Genomic DNA, 17,897 nt, shown 5'->3' with positions numbered 1-17,897 from the left:
CTAATGGAGTCTCTGGTTTATGTGGCCCTTTCTGTCTTTTGGGCTAATATTTTCCTTGTGTCTTTGGTGTTCTTCATTTTCCTTTGCTCCAAGTGGGCTGGGAACAACTGATGCATCTTAGATGGGTGCTTACTAGCTTTTAAGACCCCAGACGCCACTCACCAAAGTGGAATGCAGAACATTTTCTTAATAAACTTTGTTATGCCACTTGACCTAGATGTCCCCGGAAACCATGGTCCCCAAACCCCCGCCCCTGCTACTCTGTCCCTTGAGGTGTTTGGTTGTATTCAAGGAACTTCTTAGCTTTTGGTTTAGTCCAGTTGTGCTGACTTCCCCTGTATTGTGTGTTGTCCTCCCCTTCACCTATGATAACTCTTGGCTACTATTTTTGGGTTTTTATCTAGTTAGTGAATACCTCTCTCCTTCCCTCCCCACCCTTGTAACCATCGAAGAATGTTTTCTTCTATGTTTAAACCTTTTCTTGAGTTCTTATAATAGTGGTCTCATTCAATATTTGTCCTTTTGCAACTGACTAATTTCACTCAGCATAATGCCTTCCACATTCATCCATGTTATCAGATGTTTCACGGCTTCATCATTGTTCTTTATCATTGCATAGTATTCCATTGTGTGGATATACCATAATTTGTTCATGCATTCATCCATCGATGGGCACCTAGGTTGTTTTCAACATTTTGCTATTATGAACAGTGCTGCAATGAACATGGGTGTGCATATATCTATTCGTGTGATGGCTCTTATTTCTCTAGGATATATTGTAAGGAGTGGGATTGCTGGATTGTATGGTACTTCCATTTCTAGCTTTTTAAGGAAGCACCAAATTGATTTCCAAAGTGGTTATACCATTTTACATTCCCACCAGCAGTGTATAAGTGTTCCAGTCTCTCTAAAACCTCTCCAGCATTTACTATTTTGTGTTTTTTGGATTAATGCTAGCCTTGTTGAGGTGAGATGGTATCTCCTTGTAGTTTTGATTTGCATTTCTTTAATGGCTAATGATCAGGAGCATTTCCTTGTGTATCTGTTAGCTGCCCGAATGTCTCCTTTGGTGAAGTGCCCGTTCATATCCTTTACCCAATTTTAATTGGGTTATTTGTCTTTTTGCCATTGAGGTTTTGCAGTATCTTATAGATATTAGAGATTAGACCCTGAATGAATATACCATAGCCAAAATTATTTTTCCACAGTCTGTAGGTAGTTTTTTTACTCTTTTGGTGAAGTCTTTGAATGAACATTAAGAGTTTGATTTTCAGGAGTTCCCAGTTACCTAGTTTCTCTTCTGGTGTTTGTATATTGTTAGTGTTGTTTGTATTTATTCTGTTTATGCCATGTATTAGGGCTCCTAGCATTGTCCTTGTTTTTTTCTTCCATTCTCTTTATTGTTTTAGATTTTATATTTAGGTCTTTGATCCATTTAGAGTTAGTTTTTGTGCATGGTGCGAGGTATGGGTCTTGTTTCATTTTTTACAGATGGATATCCAGTTATGCCAGCACTATTTGTTAAAGACACTGTCTTTTTCTCATGTAATGGATTTTGGGCCTTTGCCAAGTATCAGCTGCTCATAGGTAGATGAATTTCTGTCTGGATTCTCAATTCTGTTTCATTGGTCTATGTATCTGTTGTTATACCAGTACCAGGCTGTTTTGACAGGTTCTAAAATAAGGTAGTGTGAGGCCTCTCACTTTGTTCTTCTTCTTCCATAACACTTTACTTATCTGGGGCCTCTTTCCTGTCCACATGAAGTTGGTGATTTGTTTCTCCATCTCATTAAAAAATATCATTGGAATTTGGATCACGATTGCATTTTATCTGCAGATCGCTTTGGGCAGACTTGACATTTTCACAATGTTGAGTCTTCCTATCCATGAGCAAGGTATGTTTTTTCACTTATGTAGGACTTTTTTGTTTTTTTTTGCATTAGTGTCTCACAGTTTTCTTTGTATAGGTCTTTTACATCTCTGGTTAGATTTATTCCTAGGTATTTTATCTTCTTGAAGGCTGTTGTAAATGGTATTGATTTGGCGATTTCCTCTTCAAAGTTCTCTTTGTCGGTGTAGAGAAATTCAACTGATTTTTGTATGTTTATCTTGTATGCTGATACTTTGCTGAACTCTTCTAGTAGTTTCAGTAGTTTTCTTGTGGATTCTTTGGGGTTTTCTGTGTATAAGATAGTATCATCTGCAGATAGGTATACTTTTACTTCTTCCGCACCAGTTAGGATAGTGTTTACTTCTTTATCTTAAAAAAAAAAAAAAAAAAATTTTTTTTTTTTTTTTTTTTAATTGCTCTGGCTAGGACCTCTGGCACAATGTTGAATAAGAGTGGTGATAAAGGGCATCCTTGCCTGGTTCCCGTACTCAAGGGGAATATTTTCAGACTCCATTTAGGATGATGTTGGCTGCTGGCTTTATATAAATGCCTTTTATTATGTTGAGGAATTTTCCTTCTATTCATATTTTGCTGAGAGTTTTTGTCAAGAATGAGTGTTGGATTTTGTCAAATGCCTTTTCTGCATTAATTAATTAGATCAAGTGGTTCTTGTCTTTTGTTTTATTTATGTGTTGGATTACATTGATTGTTTTTCTAATGTTGAACCGACCCTGTTACCTGATATGAATCCCACTTGGTTATGATGAATTACGTTTTGACATTATTGTTGAATTCTGTTGGCTAGAATTTTGTTGAGGATTCTTGCGTCTATGTTCATGAGGGATATTACAGTCTTTTCTGTGGTGTCTTTATCTGGTTTTGGTATCAGGGTTATACTGGCTTCATAGAATGAGTTTGGGAACAGTCCGTCTTTTTCTGTGCTCTGAAATACCTTTAGTAGTAGTGATATTAACTCTTCTCTGAAAGTTTGGTAGAATTCTCCAATGAAGCCATCAGGGCTGGGGCTTTTATTGTTGGGAGTTTTTAAATTACCTTTTCAATCTCTTCCTTTGTTATAGGCTTATTTAATTGTTCTGCTTCTGTTTGTGTTAGTTTAGGAAAGTAGTGTGTTTCTAGAAATTTGTCCATTTCCTCTAGGTTTTCAAATTTGTTCATTACAGTTTTTCATAGTATTCTGTTATAATTCTTTTAATTTCAGTTTGGTCTGTTGTGATATCACATGTCTCATTTCTTATTTGGGTTATTTGCTTCCTCTCTTGTTTTTCTTTTGTCAGTTTAGCCAATGGTTTATCAATTTTTTTGATCTTTTCAAAGAACCAGTTTTGGTCTTGTTAACTCTCTCAATTATTATATTTTTTCTCTATTTCATTTAATTCTGCTCTAATTTTTATTATTTGCTTTCTTCTGGTGCTCAAGGGCTTTTTTTTGCTGCTGTCTTTCTTTTTGTTCAAGTTGTAGGGCTAATTCTTTGGCCTTTTCTTCTTTTTGGATGTGTGCATTTATTGGTATAAATTGACCTCTGAGAAGTCTTTTTTTCTGTCTCCCAAAGGTTCTGGTAGTATGTGTTTTCATTCTCATTTGATTCTGTGAATTTCTTTATTCTGTCCTTAATTTCTTCCATAACCCAGTAGTTTTTGAGCAAGGCATTGTTCAGTTTCCATGTGTTTGATTTTTTTCCTTGCTTTTTCTGTTATTGATTTCTACTTTTGTGGCTTTATGGTTAGAAATGATGCTTTGTAACATTTTGATGCTTTGGATTCTATTAAGGGTTGCTTTATGCCTGTGTGGTCTATTCTGGAGAATGTTCCACGTGCATTGCAAAAGAAAGTATACTTAGCTGCTATTGTGTGGAGTGTTCTGTATATGTCTATGAGATAGAGTTGTTTGATTGTGGCAGTTAGATCTTCCATGTCTTTATTGAGCTTCTTTCTGAATGTTCCGTCCTTCACTGAAAGTGGTGTGTTGAAGCCTTCCATAATTATTGTGGAGCTATCTATTTCTCTTTTCAATGCTGTTAGAGTTTCTTTTATGTGTTTTGGAGCCCTATCATTGGGTGTGTTAATATTTGTTTTTGTTATGTCCTCCTGGTGTATTGATCCTTTAATCATTATATAGTGTCCTTCCTTATCCTTTGTTGTGGATTTTACTTTAAGGTCTATTTTGTCAGAGATTAATATTGCTGCTCCTGCTCTTTTGATTGCTGTTTACTTGATATATTTTTTCAGTCCTTTGAGTTTTAGTTTGTTTGTGTCTTTAAGTCTAAGGTGTGTCTCTTATAGGCAGCATGTACATGGATTGTGTTTTTTAAATTCATTCTGCCACTCTCTGTCTCTTTATTGGTGCATTTAGTCCATTTACATTCAGCATAATTATTGATAGGTATGAGTTTAGTAATTATGAGTTTAGTGCTGTCATTTTGATGTCTTTTTTTGTGTGTTGTTGACAGTTTCTTTTTTCCGCTTAATTTTCTGTGCTGAGTTGTTTTTCTTTATGTATTTTCTTTTCATCCTTTTCATTGTTGTTGATTTTGTCTCTGATGAGTCTTTATGTTTTTCCTTTCTTTTTTTTTTTTTTCATTTTAGTGTGTAGCAGTGCTAGTTTCCTTTGTGGTCACCTTAATATTTACCTCTTTTTTTCTAAGCTTAGATTAGCATTTTATTTCTTTATATTGCCCTGACTTCCTCTCCATATGAAAGATCTATGACTACATTATTTAGTCCCTCTTTTTTGTTTTAATGTTGCCATCTTTTACAATCGTTATGTTTGTTTCCCTATTTTCAGTGTTTTAGGTCTGACTTATTTGTGATTTCCCTCCAGTTGTTCTGTCCTGTGTTCTAGTCTTGTATTGTTATCTGATGTTATTAATTTTCTAACTGGAGGACTCCCTTTAGTATTTCTCGTGATTTTGGTTTAGTTTTTACAAAATCCCTAAACTTCTGTTTGTCTGGAAATGCCCTAATTTTGCTACTGTATTTGAGAAACAGTTTTGCTGGATATATAATTCTTGGCTGGCATTTTTTTAATTTCAAGGCTTTATATATGTCATCTGATTGCCTTCTTGCCTGATTGGCCTCTGCTGAGTAGTCCGAGCCTAGTCTTGTTGACTCTCCTTTGTAGATGACTTTTTGTTTATCCCTAGCCACTCTTAAAATTCTCTTTTTAGCTTTGGTTTTGGCAAGTTTGATTATAATATGTCTTGGCAACTTTCTTTTGGGATATTCCTTGTGTGGGGTTTGATGAGCATCTTGGATAGATATGTTCTCATCTTTCACAACATCAGGGAAGTTTTCTGCCAACAAATCTTCAACAATTCTGTCTGTATTTTCTGTTATTCCCTCCTGTTCTGGTATTCCAATCACTCATCTGTTATTCTTGGTAGAGTCCCACATAATTCTTAGGGCTTCTTTATTGTTTTTAATTCTTTTATCTGATTTTTCCTCAGATAAGTTGGTGTCAAGTGCTTTATCTTCAATCTTACTAATTCTGATTTCCATTGCCTCAATTCTACTCCTTTGACTTTCTTTTGAGTTGTCTAATTATGAAATTTTATTGTTAGTCTTTTGGATTTCAGTTTGTTGCCTCTCTATGGATTCTTGCAGCCTGTTAAATTCATCGTTATGCTCTTGTATAACCTTCTCAAGTTCCTCTATTGTTTTGTCTGTGTGTTCCTTGGTTTGTTCTGTGTTTTGTCTGATTTCCTTCCTGAGCTCTTGAGGAGCTCTGTATATTAATCTTTTGAATTTTACCTCCAGTAATTCCAAGAATTTCTCTTCCTCCAGCATATTTCCTGGCTCTTTGTTTTGGTCCATTGCTGAAGCTATCATGGTCTGCCTCTTTATGTGATTTGATACTGACTATTGCTTCCGAGCCATCAATAAGTTATTATATTTATTTATTTTGTTTGCTTACTGTGTCCTAGCTTCTTGTGTTGTTTTGTTTTGATATCCCCAGATAGGCTGGTCACATGAGCTACTTTGTTTATGGGTACCTTTGAAGTTCTCACATCCTGTCACCAGGTGGTTAGAGCTGTTACTAGGTATGTGAGCACAGGAGTCCATTTAATTTTCTTGTATGGACTCAGCTCAGGTGTCCAGGTAGTCAGTCACCAAGAGTGTGTTGCAGGCTCTCACCTATAGCCATAGATGGGCAGGGGTGATAGAAGTAGGCACAGGTGCCTGGCTGCAGTAGGGTGTCATGCACTGAGCAAGGTAGGGGGCTGACAGCTTCCCCTGAGTGTCTGGGAGGAAAGTGTGTCCCTGTTCCCTAGAGAGGGTAGGTTTTATAGCTGGATTATGGTGGCTGGGTGGCATGGGTGTAGCCACCAGTCCTTAGGGCCCTGATGTGGGTAGGCAAGGACCCTGCTTAATGGGCTGAGTGGTGTCAAATGTCATGAACTTGCCACTCTACCTTATAGCTGGTACAATTGAAATTAAGCTTCAGGTATATACCCTGTGGTACTGTGCTAATGAGGGTCTACCCTGTGTAGGTGGGCCTATATAGGTCTATGCAGGGATGAAAGGCATTCAAAGTCCGTGGACCCATTATGCCTTTGCCTAGGCAAAGGAGCTGTGCCTGGCCTGAGTTTCCTGCTTAGGTGAGCTGGCAGATTATTTTTTCTTGTTTTTTGATTTGTTCCCTCTCCAAAGCTGGGAGAATGAATGACTCAGGGTGTGCAGTGTGTCCTACTCCCAGCCCAGAGGATACAGCAATTGCTTCAGCTGGACTAGACCCAGGTGCAGAGCGTGGAGAGGGCAGGTAAATTGGAGAGAGGTTCTTCCCAAAGGAATGTTTTTTGATCCAAGCAGTAGGTTAGACTCATGTACTTACCTTTTGCCAGTTGAGCACCACTTTTCACTGGTCCTGGAGCCATGAGCAGACTCTCTGCCGCTCAGTCTTTCCCGATGTGAAAAACTCATGCTGAGTGCCACTGCTTACCTCACTACATGTTCCAGCCAATCCCACCTGTGGAGTGCTGGTTCCCGCTGGGTGAGGTCTGGTAACTTCTTGCTGCTTCTGAACCATCTCTCCCTCCCCCTGCCAATCAGTCTGATTCCCCAACTTTGCCTTTGATTTTCAGGGCTCCTAGATTGCTATATATAATTGATTAACTTGTTTTTCAGGTATTTGTTGTAAGAGGGACAATACGAAACATCTGACTACTCCACCATCTTGGCCCTGCCCCCCTATTTTTTTTTTTTTAACTTACAAGTATAAATTTACTTGAAACCAGCATTACAGAAGAACTCATATTTGAAGTACACTTTTGATACACATTAGAAATCTAGTAAAGTCTAGCAGATAGTTAATCACACATTAATAAATATGACAATCAATTCTTTAATTTTTAAAGGATAGTAAAAATAGTACACTACTTTTCAGCAGATAATCATATAGGCCATTTTAAGTACAATAAAATGGGATCAAAAAATAAGCATTTCAAGCCTGCATATCATTTTTGGATTAATTATTTGTACCTGCACTAGAACTAACATTTCTGGCCTTTTAACCCATTGCTCTTTCTAACACACTATGGTCTTGTCAGGTACAAAACACCCATTCTTATTTTATTTTTATTTTTGAATGTCAAAGGGAACAAGGATTTGATTGAATTCTGCTCTTTGCTGTCATAAAGGTGTCAGGAAGTTTATAGTGGCATGAATTACTTTTATTCCCCTATTAGTTATTCAGCAATTCCTACATCCACTGATAGCAACAAGAGCCCCCAAAATGCAATCACACAATTCTCATAATTTAGGTTCCTATAGACTTTCTCAGAAAGGCAAGTCAGTCAGATTATCTCGTGAGTCCTAAATGTTGAACCTTTGAATATTCTTATTTTGATGAACCAATAGACCTCTTCTACTGTTGAAGATGGTAATTATAGAAGAGTCACTTCTGGTCCAGGAAACATATTAAGTGTTATTCTCATTCACTCCTGAAATTAGCATGTAGGTATGCCAAAAATCTTAAAAATCTGAGCAATACCAAGTACTTTATCAATATAGTAATCATTTCTCAACCAAATCCCCTTTCTACTCTTTGCCTATTTTGCTGTATTTTACAGGAGTGCTTCTCTTTAAATGTCAGCTCCCCAACACTTCACGATTGTACTAAAATAGGATGAAAATGTTTGTTTCACACTTAAGCATAGAAGGAGTATAGACTCCATTGGCTGTAATGTAGGTTTTTTTTCTGTTGTTCTATTAGACACATGCTGTTGCTATGTTTTTATGGAAACAAACCAAACTATAAAAACATGTAATTAATTCCAGCAAGAGTATCTCTTTGTTGGTATAAAGGTGAAAACTTTTAAAGAAATGTATATACCTGTTACCCTTCAACTTTTAAAATGTGTGGACCACAGCCAATTTATGAACCTTCAAGCTTAGCTACTTAATTCCTAGCAGATCTCTGGGACCCCACCTCAGTCACAACATCAGGAATATTTACAGCTAGTGATAAAGTTTATTCTTCACAAAGAAGAAAGAAGCTATTCTCAGTGGAAACTCCTGTCTGTTGACCAATCTGGTTAACATCAAGATATCCATGGGGATGTCATACCTCTCCTGACAACAAGAAAGCAACATACCCATATGAGGAATGACAAATGAGAGAATTAGTAACTAAGAATGTCTTTGTATAAATAATCAGTTCTTCAGGATAGTTAATATATGTCAAATATAGTGTTTTGTCTTTAGAGAATAAAACCTCCAACTGATCTCCTCTGGTGTATTATGGGGTACAGCAGACAAATAAGTTAGGTTCATTTAACAGATATTCATTTGTGATCCTGGCCACTTACCACAACATTGGAGAAAGGCCCTGATTTATGTTTCCAGGCTAATTTATTTAAAATAAAATATTCTTCTAGATTTATTTTGGGGCCTTGCATGATTTGAGAGGCCCCAAAATCTTGAAGGGACCAGCCTGAGGTCATTAACATGAGGTCATTGGACATGTCAAATAAAGATTTTGAATGTGATGATGCTTGCATTATATTAGAAATACATATCTCCTGGCCATATGCTTTAATTGTCTCGCAATCTGAGTTGTAATTTTTTTCCTTTGCTATTTTTCTCTATTTTTAAATTATAATAAGTAGATGTTTACAATATTAAAACTAGAAGAAACGTGTCGATCTCTCCTCTCTCTTTTAGCTATAGGATAATTGGAGGAAACTCACAGTTCACCATCAACCCGTCCACAGGGCAGATCATCACCAGTGCGTTGCTAGACAGGGAAGCAAAAGAGAATTATACCTTAGTAGTGGTCTCCAGTGACGCAGGATCCCCGGAGCCTCTTTCCAGTTCTACCAGTGTGCTAGTCACTGTGACTGATGTCAATGACAACCCACCACGATTTCAACATCACCCCTATGTCACACACATCCCATCTCCTACTCCTCCAGGTAATCAAACCAGCTCTGATGCTGCACGGATCAAGGCAAATTATATATTAATATATTTATGTTCTTTTTACTTATATATCTCCGATATAGCCTAAGTTTGCAAATTCTCTAAAATTCAGCTTGTTTTGCCTAATTAAATTAAAGGAACATTGAACTTTGTAAATCAATTCTTTCTTCCCATACCGGTTTTGATTAGGATTTCATCATTACCAATTCTCTCATATTAGTCTTTCTTAATGTTACTTGAATATTGCTGAATGATTGAAATAGATATCACGTCATAGTGTAGGAGGGTCCTGCCCTGAGGTATAAGTTGTGTGTAATTTCTCTGAGAGGAGGGGCATTATCTCTTTTTCATGCCATCTTCCATCACCTGAAACACTGTCTGGCAGATAAAAATAATTCTAAAATACTTGTAGATATAAAATTAATATTTTACTTCAGGGACTTTGTTTACTCCATGATTCATAGGTAGGTTTTCAAAAATGTTTAATGGGTGAAATATTCTAATGTTTATGTCTTTATCCACATTTTGCTGAATGAAGTTTTTTTCTGTTAGTAAATTTATGAAGTCATTTTTAAGCCACTTTCGTATTGACAGGAGGTATTTATCTCTCTGTACCTCTTTTAAATTCAGTTGCTTGATTTCGTTTGCTTATTTGCAAGGGATGGCATACACTCTTAAGAACTTCATAAATAATCTGCCATTTGTAATTTTGAGATGACTTTTCGAAACGGAAAAAGTACAAATATAGCTCATAATCAATTTATTCTTCCTTCTTTTAAAATGGAGACCTGGTGGCACAGTGGTTAAGATCTTAGTCTCCTAACCAAAAGGTCAGCAGTTTGAATCCACCAGCTGCTCCTTGGAAACTCTGTGGGGCAGTTCTACTTTGTTCTATAAGTCGCTATGGTTTGCTTTCAAATATGTTTTAATTAGAAGAAAAAAAAAGTATCTGGTATTCTTCCTCTCAGTGATCTTTGATCTTTATAATTTGCAAATGTCTAATTGATTCCAATTGAAATTGTAAAATCCATAAATTCATGTGCCAAGCTTCAGTCAAAAGGAAGTGTCAATATCAAGGCCATAAAACCCAAGAAGGGCCTTAGCTGAAATGATACCGATTACATCTAGAGTGCTGTGGTACAATGTAGCATTCCCTGTGTAAAGACAGTTCTGCTTCAGTGTCTTTGTCTCATTAGACTTACTGGAATTAATTAGAACCACCAGCCTTTTGTTGTTGTTTTACAAAAGGCTTTTCACTTTTCCGCAAACTATTCTCTGGGGGCGGGAGTGCACGTTTGGGAAGGGTTTCTGAATGACTATGTTGAAAACATGTCCTATGGCGGCTTTTCTGCACATTTGTACTACAATCTGTTGCATTGGCACTCATTCCAAGCACTAACTTTTGGAATCCAAATTTGGTTCATATTTTTCTTCAGTTCTTATTCCTCATTACTTTATAATTATTTTAATTGATTTAGGTGTGTCCACACAGACACATATATAAATCACACATATATATATGATTTATATACATGTGGTAATAGCTCACAGATAAAAGAATTATACCACGAAATAGTGGATATAAGGTACCAAGAGTAGTTATAAAAAAAAAAAAAAAAGATATCATTTTTGTTGACGTGATTACATGTATGGTAATTCAGGGATATTTTAAGACATAAGAGAGTAATTATCTTTTCTCATTGGATAGAAGCATAGCTCTTTGCAGCGCTCGCATACCGTCCTGTTTGTTGGAAATTGTATGTGCACAGATTTTTCTCCTAGGAACAATAATTTGAATGACTAGCTATTTCTCTTCCCTGTGCATTTCTCAAAGGCATACTGAAAAGTATGAAATTCAACAGACTGTATGTGTTCTTGTGAGAAAAAAGCAGGCCAGTCTTTGAAGATTATGGTTAAGCAGATAGGAGTTAGGAATCTTAAATATACGAGGTACCGGTATCTACAGTACTAATGAGAAAATAAAATTGTATCAGGCAGCAATAGAGTGTTTTGTATATATTAACCTACTACCAAATATTTTATTTGGATTCCATGTGATGGTAATTATGAACTTCATCTTTTATAGGTTCCTTCGTCTTTGCAGTTACAGTCACAGATGCTGATATTGGAGCCAATTCTGAACTATATTATTCTCTTTCGGGGAGAAATTCTGAAAAATTTCACATTGACCCACTGAGAGGAGCTATTATGGCAGCTGGACCACTACATGGAGCTTCAGAAGTGACATTTTCTGTACATGTAAAAGATGGTGGCTCATTTCCAAAGGCAGATTCTACAACAGTGACTGTTAGATTTGCAAACAAGGCAGATTTCCCTAAAGTCAGAGCCAAAGAACAAACTTTTATGTTTCCTGAAAACCAGCCAGTAGGCACTCTTGTCACCACCATTACAGGAACTTCCTCCAGAGGAGAACCTTTATCCTATTATATTGCAAGTGGGAATCTAGGCAATACTTTCCAAATTGATCCATTAACAGGACAGGTCTCAATCAGTCAACCTTTGGATTTTGAAAAGATACAAAAATATGTTGTATGGATAGAGGCCAGAGATGGAGGTTTTCCTCCTTTCTCCTCTTACGAGAAACTCGACATAACAGTGTTGGATGTCAATGACAATTCCCCAATTTTTAAGGAAGACCCATTTGTATCAGAAATATTGGAAAACCTTTCTCCTCAAAAAATACTTACTGTTTCTGCAATGGACAAGGACAGTGGACCAAACGGACAGTTAGATTATGAAATCGTAAATGGCAACCAAGAAAATAGTTTCAGTATTAATCATGCTACTGGTGAAATTCGAAGCATTCGACCTTTAGACAGGGAAAAGGTTTCTCAGTATATACTCACCATAAAGTCTTCTGACAAAGGGTCTCCTTCTCAGAGTACCTCAGTTAAAGTCATCATTAACATTTTAGATGAAAATGATAATGCCCCTCGGTTTTCTCAGATATTTAGTGCTCACGTTCCTGAAAACTCCCCCTTGGGATATACAGTTACACGTGTCACAACTTCTGATGAGGACGTTGGTGTAAATGCAATTAGCAGGTATTCTATAATGGACACAAGTCTTCCATTTACAATTAATCCCAGCACAGGGGATATTGTTATTAGTAGACCTTTAAATAGGGAAGATACAGACCTTTACAGAATCCGAGTTTCCGCACATGATTCTGGGTGGACTGTTAGTACAGATGTCACAATATTTGTGACAGATGTCAATGACAATGCCCCGAGATTTAGCAGACCCTCCTATTATTTAGATTGCCCTGAACTTACTGAGATTGGTTCCAAAGTGACTCAGGTATCTGCCACAGACCCTGATGAGGGATCAAACGGACAAGTGTTTTACTTTATCAAGTCTCAGTCAGAGTATTTCAGGATTAATGCCACCACAGGAGAGATTTTCAACAAACAGGTCTTAAAATACCAAAATGTCAGCGGCTTCAGCAATGTGAATATCAACAGGCATAGTTTTATAGTGACATCTTCAGACCGAGGCAACCCTTCCTTACTAAGTGAAACAACAGTTACCGTCAATATAGTGGACAGTAACGACAACGCACCTCAATTCCTTAAACTGAAATATTTCACTCCCGTCACCAAAAATGTTAAAGTTGGTACAAAGTTAATCAAAGTTGCTGCAGTAGATGATAAAGATTTCGGACTGAATTCTGAGGTGGAGTATTTCATTTCTAATGGGAATCATTTAGGGAAATTTAAGTTGGAGAATCATACAGGATGGATATCAGTAGCATCTCCCCTAATTTCTGACTTGAATCAAAACTTTTTGATCACAGTCACTGCCAAGGATAAAGGAAACCCTCCACTTTCATCCCAAGCAACTGTTCAAATAATTGTCACTGAGGAGAACTACCATACACCTGAATTCTCTCAAAGCCACATGAGTGCTACCATCCCTGAAAGCCATAGTATTGGGGCCATTGTCAGAACCGTGTCAGCAAGAGACAGAGATGCAGCTATGAATGGCTTGATTAGGTACGGCATTTCTTCAGGAAACGAAGGAGGTGTTTTTGCAATCAACTCCTCCACGGGTGTGTTAATACTAGCCAAAGCTCTTGATTACGAGCAATGCCAGAAACATGAAATGACTATTAGTGCTACAGATGGAGGCTGGGTTGCAAGAACTGGTTACTGTACTGTGACAGTAAATGTGATTGATGTGAATGACAATTCTCCAGTATTCACCCCTGATGAATATTTCCCCACTGTTTTGGAAAATGCCCCAAGTGGGACAACAGTTATCCACCTAAATGCAACAGATGCTGACTCTGGAACCAATGCTGTGATTGCGTATACTGTACAATCATCTGACAGTGACCTCTTTGTCATTGACCCTAACACAGGCATCATCACCACTCAAGGCTTCTTGGATTTTGAAACCAAGCAGAGCTACCACCTTACTGTGAAAGCCTTCAACGTCCCTGATGAAGAAAGGTGCAGCTTCGCCACTGTTAACATACAATTAAAAGGGACAAATGAATATGTGCCTCGTTTTGTTTCCAAACTTTACTATTTTGAAATCTCAGAAGCAGCTCCTAAAGGTACTATCGTTGGAGAAGTGTTTGCCAGTGACCGTGATTTGGGCACAGACGGGGAGGTACACTATTTGATTTTTGGTAGCAGCAGGAAGAAAGGTTTCCAGATCAATAAGAAGACTGGGCAAATTTATGTTTCTGGACCTCTTGATAGGGAAAGGGAAGAAAGGGTCTCTTTGAAAGTATTGGCAAAGAACTTTGGTAGCATCAGGGGTGCAGATATAGATGAGGTCACTGTAAATGTCACTGTACTTGATGCCAATGACCCACCTGTTTTCAGTCTAAACATCTACAATGTTCAGATCAGTGAAGGAGTCCCAATCGGAACTCATGTGACCTTTGTCAGTGCCTTTGACTCAGACTCCATCCCCAGCTGGAGCAGGTTTTCTTACTTCATCGGATCAGGGAATGAAAACGGTGCTTTTTCCATCAATCCGCAGACAGGACAGATCACTGTTACTGCAGAATTAGATCGAGAAACCCTGCCCATCTACAATCTAACAGTTTTGGCTGTTGATTCAGGGACCCCCTCGGCCACAGGAAGTGCCTCCTTATTAGTCACTCTGGAAGATATAAATGATAATGGGCCTATGTTGACCATCAGTGAAGGAGAAGTCACGGAAAACAAACGCCCTGGAACCCTGGTGATGACCCTCCAGTCCACTGATCCTGATCTCCCTCCGAATCAAGGTCCTTTTACCTATTACTTGCTGAGCACAGGTCCTGCCACCAATTATTTCAGTCTGAACACTGCCGGAGTTCTGAGCACAACCAGAGAGATTGACAGAGAACAGATTGCAGACTTCTATCTGTCTGTGGTTACTAGGGATTCTGGTGTCCCTCAAATGTCTTCAACAGGAATGGTGCATATCACAGTTATAGACCAAAATGACAATCCTTCACAGTCTCGGACAGTGGAGATATTTGTCAATTATTATGGCAACTTGTTTCCTGGTGGGATCTTAGGCTCTGTGAAGCCACAGGATCCGGATGTGTTGGACAGCTTCCACTGTTCCTTTGCCTCAGGAGTTACAAATCTCTTCAGTATTCCAGGGGGCACTTGTGATCTGAATTCCCAGGCAAGGTCCACGGATGGCACCTTTGATCTGACTGTCCTTAGCAATGATGGAGTTCACAGCACTGTCACAAGCAACATTCGAGTTTTCTTTGCTGGGTTTTCCAACACTACGGTGGATAATAGCATCCTACTTCGTCTCAGTGTTCCAACAGTAAAGGACTTCTTGACTAACCACTATCTTCATTTCTTACGCATTGCCAGTTCACAGTTGACAGGCCTAGGGACTGCTCTACAACTCTATGGTGCATATGAAGAGAACAATAGAACATTTCTTCTGGCAGCTGTGAAGCGAAATAATAATCAGTATGTGAATCCCAGTGGTGTAGCAACCTTCTTTGAAAGCATCAAAGAAATCCTTCTCCGGCAGAGTGGAGTAAAGGTAGAATCCGTGGATCATGATGCATGCCTTTACGGCCCGTGTCAGAATGGAGGGAGCTGTATCAGAAGGCTGGCTGTGAGCCCTGTATTAAAGAGCCATGAGAGTCTTCCAGTCATCATCGTGGGAAATGAACCTCTGCAGCCTTTCTTGTGCAAGTGTCTGCCAGGATACACTGGTAGCTGGTGTGAAATAGATATAGATGAATGCCTTCCTTCCCCTTGCCACAATGGTGGGACCTGTCACAATTTAGTGGGAGGGTTTTCATGCAGCTGTCCAGATGGCTTTACTGGGAGGGCCTGTGAGAGAGATATCAATGAGTGCCTGCCGAGTCCTTGCAAGAACGGTGCTGTCTGCCAGAATTTTCCAGGAAGCTTCAACTGTGCTTGCAAAACTGGATACACAGGTATGACAGTGTTTTAGTTTTTTCCCTAAGATTTAAGCCATGCCATATATAATATAAAGTAGGGAATTTTATCATTTTTAAAGGAGTTTCCATAAAAATGGGTATAACCGTAGCAGATGGTTTTAAGAATTTACTGTTATCCAGACACTATTCTAAACACTCCGTATGTATTTATTTTACTTACTCCTCACAAGAACCCTATGAGGTAGAGGTGATTATTTCCCCCTTTTTCAAAAAAAAGGAAGCGGAAGTAGTGAAAAGTTAAATGTCTTCTAGTTAATTTGTTGTGTAGCCTGGATACAAGCTCACACAGTTAATTCTAAAGTCTAAGCCCTTAAGCAATCTGCTAAGTGTCACTGTTGTTATTGGGCGCTGTTGAGTCGATTCCAACTCATAGCGACCCCAGGTAATAGAGCAGAACTGCCACATAGGGTTTTCTTGGCTGTAATCTTTATGAAAGCAGATTGCTGGGTTTTTCTCCCACGGAGACCCAGGGTAGGTTAGAACCACCAACCTTTCTGTTAACAACCAAGTACTTAACCACTGTGCCACCAGGGCCCCTTAAGTATCTTTGCCTAGTGCAAAGAGTATAATATCTTCTTAAAAGAGTGCTTGTATGTGTAAGTTTAAGTTTAAAGGACATGGCATATATAAAGCGTAAGACCCAGACCATTTTGCTTCCCAAATAACTGTTAATAATTATTGGTTTTAATTCTTTTATCATTATCTTTATTATCTTTTTTTATCATAATAATCATCGTTATTGAAATTTGATCAATATTGTGAAGACACTACAGGAAGAGTTGTGTTTTACAATTGAGATGAAAGTGGTTATTTTCCAGTAGTTGTGCAGAAAGCGTAACAGGTTGATTTCTCAAGTAAGCCAGTTCAAAGCTGAACAACAATTTGCCTTGGAATTTTAGAAACAATGTCAAATATATAGTGGAAAATTTGTTCGATAAGTTGATGGCATTCTATCAGGTATGATATACATATATACATATGTATCTCTGTCTCTGTTTATCTATCTATATCTTATCTATGTAGCTAGTTATCTACCTCCCTACCTATCTATCCACCTATTTATCTATCTACTTTTTAATCACTGGTTGCTGCTTCTTCAGATGTGAATACATGGTGTACTCCTGATAATTTTGAAGAGGGCAAAATTCTGTCCAATAATTTGGATGCTATATAATTTTACATTACCTATATATTACATTGGGATGCTCTGTAATGTTTATAAGCAAAATTTAAATTCTAGTGAAATAGCTAAAACCAAAATAGAAATTTTTTGTGTTTTTTTGTAGAATTATGTTTTAAAAGATTTTTTTTAAACTAGTACATTTGTTTATCATTTATTTGAAATGGCTCCTATCATGTGTATATGCATGGTTTTATATTTGGAAAATTGAATGGCTTGATGCAGATATAAAGCAAGTTTGACTAAGCTGAAGCACAGCATACAGGCTTTGCTTTCTAGGAAAGTAATATCCTTGAAATGTAAATGAGGGAAAGAGGCAGTGAACATGGTATAAGGGAGAGAATAAGGCATTTGGCAGTATTTGATTTAGTTCTAGCTTTTGGGAAGTCACCTAACCTTTCTGACTCTCAATTTCCCCATGTGTAAAATGGGAATGATATACTTTCTTAGCTTCACTGTGTTCAACATTCAGTAAGTTGCAACTCTAATTAGTAGTATTAATAATTGTAATGTTAGCATAGATTTGTACCATGAAACTTTTAAAAAGATGAGAAGCCAAGATAACCATGAGTCTTTTCAGAGTTGTGCCCTTAGGTTCATGAATATTTATAGTCCTGTGAGGCCCTGGTGGTTCAGTGGTTTGGCTGCTAACCAAAAGGTCGGCAGTTTGAATCCACCAGCCACTGCTTTGAAACCCTACGGGGCAGTTCTGCCCTGTCCTCTAGGGTCCTTATGAGTCAGAACGGGTTCCACGGCAACTCCCCCCCTCCCCCCGAAAGCAGTTGTTACAAGTTCAGGATTTCTAGATAACCTTCCTTTTTTACTCTTTCTCAACTCCCTACCCTGGGTGTTATCTCTGCTGGGTATTCAACAATAAAAGTTATTTCTCTGTCCTATTTTAGTATAACACAATCATTCACACCTAGAATG

The 17,897-nt window shown here is 37.9% G+C and overlaps 1 protein-coding gene across 1 annotated transcript in view; it reads left to right on the top strand.

The window, feature by feature from the left end:
- The window catches only part of FAT4 (FAT atypical cadherin 4), a 203,075-nt gene that overhangs the window by 151,221 nt on the left and 33,957 nt on the right, over positions 1-17,897 (top strand). The window contains exons 8-9 of the mRNA XM_049885365.1: positions 9,070-9,320; positions 11,414-15,763. Of these exons, the coding sequence (XP_049741322.1) occupies positions 9,070-9,320; positions 11,414-15,763 (4,601 nt within the window). The remainder of the gene's footprint in view (positions 1-9,069; positions 9,321-11,413; positions 15,764-17,897) is intronic.

This window comes from Elephas maximus, chromosome 5 (genome assembly GCF_024166365.1).
Source record: "Elephas maximus indicus isolate mEleMax1 chromosome 5, mEleMax1 primary haplotype, whole genome shotgun sequence".
NCBI classification, from domain to species: domain Eukaryota; kingdom Metazoa; phylum Chordata; class Mammalia; order Proboscidea; family Elephantidae; genus Elephas; species Elephas maximus.
Note: the sequence above shows the minus strand (reverse complement) of the source record. Positions and strands in the feature narration are given on the sequence as shown.